Source organism: Podarcis erhardii (genome assembly GCF_964252035.2).
Source record: "Podarcis erhardii genome assembly, chromosome: 2".
NCBI lineage: Eukaryota > Metazoa > Chordata > Lepidosauria > Squamata > Lacertidae > Podarcis > Podarcis erhardii.
The window spans coordinates 43,970,742-43,975,930 of record NC_138498.1 but is presented as its reverse complement, the minus strand read 5'-3'; the positions used below and the strand labels follow the sequence as shown (position 1 = coordinate 43,975,930).

General features: G+C 49.0%; 1 protein-coding gene across 3 annotated transcripts in view; it reads right to left on the bottom strand.

Moving 5' to 3' along the window:
• Nucleotides 1–5,189, bottom strand: part of PKN1 (protein kinase N1) — a 57,537-nt gene that overhangs the window by 2,859 nt on the left and 49,489 nt on the right. For all 3 annotated transcript variants that reach the window (XM_081850576.1, XM_081850575.1, XM_081850574.1), the window contains exons 16-21: nucleotides 3,385–3,561; nucleotides 3,033–3,095; nucleotides 2,642–2,718; nucleotides 1,368–1,510; nucleotides 678–785; nucleotides 249–329 (exon numbers count right to left, since the gene is read on the bottom strand). In XM_081850576.1, the coding sequence (XP_081706702.1) occupies nucleotides 249–329; nucleotides 678–785; nucleotides 1,368–1,510; nucleotides 2,642–2,718; nucleotides 3,033–3,095; nucleotides 3,385–3,561 (649 nt within the window). The remainder of the gene's footprint in view (nucleotides 1–248; nucleotides 330–677; nucleotides 786–1,367; nucleotides 1,511–2,641; nucleotides 2,719–3,032; nucleotides 3,096–3,384; nucleotides 3,562–5,189) is intronic.

The following is a 5,189-nucleotide window of genomic DNA, read 5'->3' as shown; positions in this document are numbered from 1 at the left end:
CCCACAAGTCTTGCTCTTTTTCTGTTGTTTTTTTTCTGTGACAGATTAACATGGTTGCTCCTCTGGAAGAAGTGGGGTAATCACAAAAGCACCATCCCGGCTGTAATATTAGGCTGCCGCATAGTCCCAATGAAGGCCGGGCCCACAGTTGGGTGCATTTTAGATGCCAAGAAGCTGGGGCAGAGGCTCTCTCAGCATTACCCTGAAGGAAGAATCTGGGAGAAGCAGAAAGACAGGCAGAAACTGACCCTGAAGAATGGCTGCTTCTTCACGTCCTCAGCATCTCGCTCACTAGAGCCCAAGCGACGTTCTGGGTTCCGCCGCAACAGCTGAGTGGAGAGAAAAAGAGAGAGAGAGATCATCAGCACCAGGCTTCCCTGTGAGCAAGCAAAGCTGCTGTTAACCTATTCCTACCCTCCACAGTCTCTCCCAAAGCCTGGGGTGACGGAGAAGAGTGTGCTCCATTGGACTCATGCTCGGCCCATACTCAGGCCTGGGGTGGGTTGAAGGAATTTGCAAAAGAATGGTGCTCCACTGTGCTCAAGGCCCCCAAACCCTCCCCTTGTTCTCTACAGCCTACGCTCCCTTAAGTAGGAACCACCCCCACCCCCAACCCTATTTGACTCTGGCAAGCCTCCAGCCCAGAGTGTGTGTGTGGGGGGAGCCCCTAGACTCACCCGGCGCATGATGCCAATGGCCTCCGAGGAAAGGAAACGTGGGTAGCGCACCTCGTCATTGACGATGCTGTCAAATACTTCCTCTTCGTCGTCTCCAGGGAATGGGGACTACAAAGTCAATCGAGGCAGAATCAGTAGATGAAGGGCGTCATTGATGATCTGTTCCTCTGGGCATCCCTTAGGATGAACTCCAGGACACCCTTGCTTTCATCTGTGCTGGGCCACCACCCATGCCCCCTAAAACACCTAGGTGGCTCACATGGCCTTGTATAGGCAACTCTTCTCAAGTCAGTTCTAGCCCACAGAACTTCCAACCTTGCTCTTCCTAGGCTCTTGTGGAGAACGAGGCCTCTTTAATTTCCCTCCTTGGGAATGACTGCAGTTCAGTAGGAGAATATCTTGCTTTGCAATGGTTTAAATGCCTGACCTAGTCAGGTGGGACTTGGAGAGACTCCTGGGCAGCCATGGCAATTACTGAGCAAGATGAGCCAATGATCATATGTCACCCAAAACATCCAAGTTCTTCTGCACACACACTCTGTGTGTGTGTGTGTGTGCGCGCGCGCACGCGCGCAACCCCTCTGCCTCCAAACCTACACACACACACTCCTATGCTTCATTGCCAATAATAATACCCTGGTCTCTTGCTCTCAACTCACTGTTTTCCTCAGTCAAACAGGCGGGACTCACCTCCCCTACAAGCATCTCATAGATAAGGACCCCCAAGCCCCACCAGTCGACGGCTCTTGTGTATGATGTGTCTGTCAACACCTCAGGAGCCAAGAACTCTGGAGTCCCACAGAAGGTGCTGGTGCGGTCAGCGTAGCCCATCCCTGGCAGAGCAAAAGAAAGTGGTTATTAACACGTTCCCTCACCGACAGCCCTCTGCAAAGTGCCTGCCAGGGAGGGACAAAAATCTGGAAACATCTGAGGGGGACTTTTGAAATAAGGGATAGATGAAGCACATTCTCCTTCAGGATTTGGAAGATTTCACATTACAGTGGAGAACTGGGCTAAGAAAGCTTAAGCAAAACAGACCATTCCTCCCCTCTGCATGCTCCCCACCAACCAGGTCTTTTGGGGATCATTGCAGATTAGTTTAGTGCCTACCAGGGCAGTTGTTTTAGTCTGGCATCATTTCTACAAGGCTGTACTTCGTTTGCATTTTGATTTAGAGCAGGAGCGGTCAACGTTTTTCAGGTTGAGGGCCAAGGGCTGCAAGCCAGCATGAACACACATTTGGATGCATGTGCACACCCATTGAGCACATAGTGCATACAGTCCCGGGGGTGTGGAGAGAAGATGAAAAGCAGCCTGCACACACACACAGTTGGGGGGCGCGCGCGCACACACACACACACACACACACACACAACAAAGCAGGCACGCACACACTCAGTTGAAGGGGGGACAGGCTGGCAGATACAAATGTATCTCTCCTCTCCCCCCCCCCAGTATACTATAAAAAGAGGAATAAATGCAGGGGCGAGGGAAGAAGTGCTACTGCACTTCCTGCAGCTTGGCACCAATGAAAAGATATGCATTCTGCAGCTTCAAGCTTTGGCTGCTCTCGAGATCGATAGCAGAGATTATATCTCTTCATTAGGTGTCAGCGTGAAGCTACAGGAAGTGCCTGGGACAAAAGTTACTGAGAGCTGCAGAATCACTCTGTCTAAGGAGTTTTAGTGATGTTTAAGGACTGCAAAGGCTTAAAAAATAATTAAGTGCAATAACTATGCATCCAAGCAAGGCCACAAGGTAAATCTGCAAAATTCTGGAAAAAAGTGCTTTAACAATTCTGGAAAATCCTGAAAATGTCAAATGTCGGGCAGGGGGGTGGGGGTGGAAAAAGGTCTCTGTGGCCATTAAAATATCTTACAGCCTGCAGGCTGTGGGTTCACTACCCCCAGTTTAGAGGATCCTATGCCTACCGTGGAGGTATCCATCTCACCCCAGACAATCACCTTCTTTGCAGAGGCCGAAGTCTGCAATCTTCACAAAACCCTCTGTGTCCAGCAGTAAGTTATCCAGCTTCAGATCCCTGCAGGGCAAGAGAATTTTAGGCAGAGAGAACCACTGCTTTCTGCAGAAACTATTAGCCAACCTCACCGAAGGGAGCTACAGGGTTAACTGAAGTTGCACTGTAACACAGGAATCCTGTATCGTATTCCACAGCTCTTTGTTTGGCAGGAGACACCACGATTATCCCACTGTGCATAGGCAAATGAACAACACCCTGCTACGCTATAACACATATCAAGCAGCACAGAGCAAAAAGACAACACGGAAGAGTGCAGAAGAGACTCTGGGAGGGGAGGAATTTACCAGGATGGTGGCCCTCATGGCGTTACCTACCTGTATACAATTTTGTGGTCGTGAAGAAACTGCAGCCCCAGCACAACGCAAGCAGCATAAAACCTACAGAGGGCAAGAGAGGGAGAGACCATGACCAGCCCTTCTCTGGTTAGTCAGCAATGACTAACTAACTGCATGAAGGCTTCAAAAAGAGAAGTGTGCAGTAACAGTCAAAGTAAATAGAGCTGGAAAGGCAGACTCGCCGCCCACTGCACCCCTGCCTAATCGGCTCTCAGTGTGCTGGCAAGAGAGCAAGTGACCCCAAAACAGCAATGGGCAAGATGCTTTTAGGCGCCTCTAGCCCCTTTCCATTGCCTGCCCTGTGGCTCCCTCTCCCTGACCCACAACTCACGTGGCACGTGGCTCTGTGAATACATCCGTGTGGATGTGCATCATGAGGTCTCCGCCTGCTGTGTACTCCATGACAAAGCAGACATGCTGGGGTGTCTGGAAGCAGGCGAAGAGGTTCACTAGGAAGGGGTGTCGCGCATGGGTCACGATCTCAAAGATCCTCTTCTCGCACATCAGGCTAGTAGGGAAGGGGGGGGAGAGAAACCATGTCAGGAGGGCGACAACCACACATTGCCTGGCACTCTAAAAACAGGCTGTTGCCTTCACAGTTGCAATTTGTGCATTTGTCACTGCTTGTGTGTGTGTGCATCCACATGCATGCATGGATGTCTCACTGAGAAGACACAGAGCTGTGAAGGCAGAGATCTACCACATCGGAACTGCCTCCCTCCCAGCTCCCACTCCCACACAATTCAATGCATACATGCATTTTACCCTTATGTATAGTGGGGTGTGGGGAGCCTTGATGCTACTTGAGGCAGGCACATGTGGGATAAAGTATTCCCATGGGAGTGATCAAAGAGACAGACACAGCACGGGAGGTTACAGCACCTTTGGAGTAATGGCATTTTTTTTTTTTTTAAATATATTTTATTAAGGGTTTTCTTGTTTTACAGTGTAAGTGTAATGCCTCGTGTATTTTTTTTTCCCGTGTAACATTTTTACAAATCCATTTCATTTGTTGAGGCATTAGGGGGAGAAGAAAAAAGAAAAGAAAAAAAGAAGAAGAAAGGAGGGTGGAAGGAGGGGAGATGGATGGGGGTGGGGTGGGGTAGCGGTGTTTCTATTATGCTTAATGTATGTAGTTTGGTGTCAGCGTGCTTGTGTTGTTCACTTGTGTTCCCTTGGTGGTGAGAGAGGTTGGGGTTGGCCTAGGATGTGATTGTTTGTTTGTGATTGGCTGTGGTGATCTTTGTTTTCGTGTGTGAGTGAGGTGGGTGGGTGTTTTGGATCAAGTTAGCCATATTGATTTGTATGCTGTTGGTGGATTATTGTCATTGTCCTGTTGGGCTGTGTATGTGATAAAGGGGAGCCATACCGGGGTGAAGGTGTCTTCTTCTGTTTGTCCCCGTGTCAGTTTCAGTTTGTTAGTTAATTTTTCTAGTAGGGCTGTTTCCCATACTATTTGGTACCATTGGTCCATGCTTACTCCTGACAGGTCTCTCCAGTGTCTGGTTATGGTGTTTCTGGCTGCTGAAAGTAGGTGGGTTATGAGTTCTTTGTGGAGTAAATGGGCATTGTTGTCTTGGAAGATGTTTAGTAGGGCCAATTCTGGGGTGAAGTCTAATACTTGCTTTGTTATTTTACATATTTCTTGTATGGCTGTTGTCCAGAATAGTTGGATTTTGGGACACTCCCACCACATGTGGAGGTATGTGCCTGTGGAGGTGCACCCTCTCCAGCATTTTGGTGAGGTTCCTGGGTGTATTAGCGCTAGTTTCCTTGGTGTTAGGTACCACCTGTAGGTGAGTTTCAGTGTGAGTTCTTTTCTTTTCGTTGATGAGTAATGGCATTTAACTGGCTAGAACTGCTCCCTCCTCCCCTTTGGGGGACCTCGGGAGTTGCATGAGCCCATGGCTCCTCATGAGAAGTAACGTGCTTTTTCAGCTCCTGCATACAAATACCATTTCTCTTGCATACACACATAATATTTCTGCCAAGGCAACAGGAACAGAGCCTAGTATGGGGATGGAGACTCAGGTCTTATCCCAAAATAGCACTATTATGACACCAAAATCATATTAAAAATGCCCAGAGATGCCCTCAAGCCCCTCTGGCACCATGCCTTTCCTTGGCTGCTGGAAC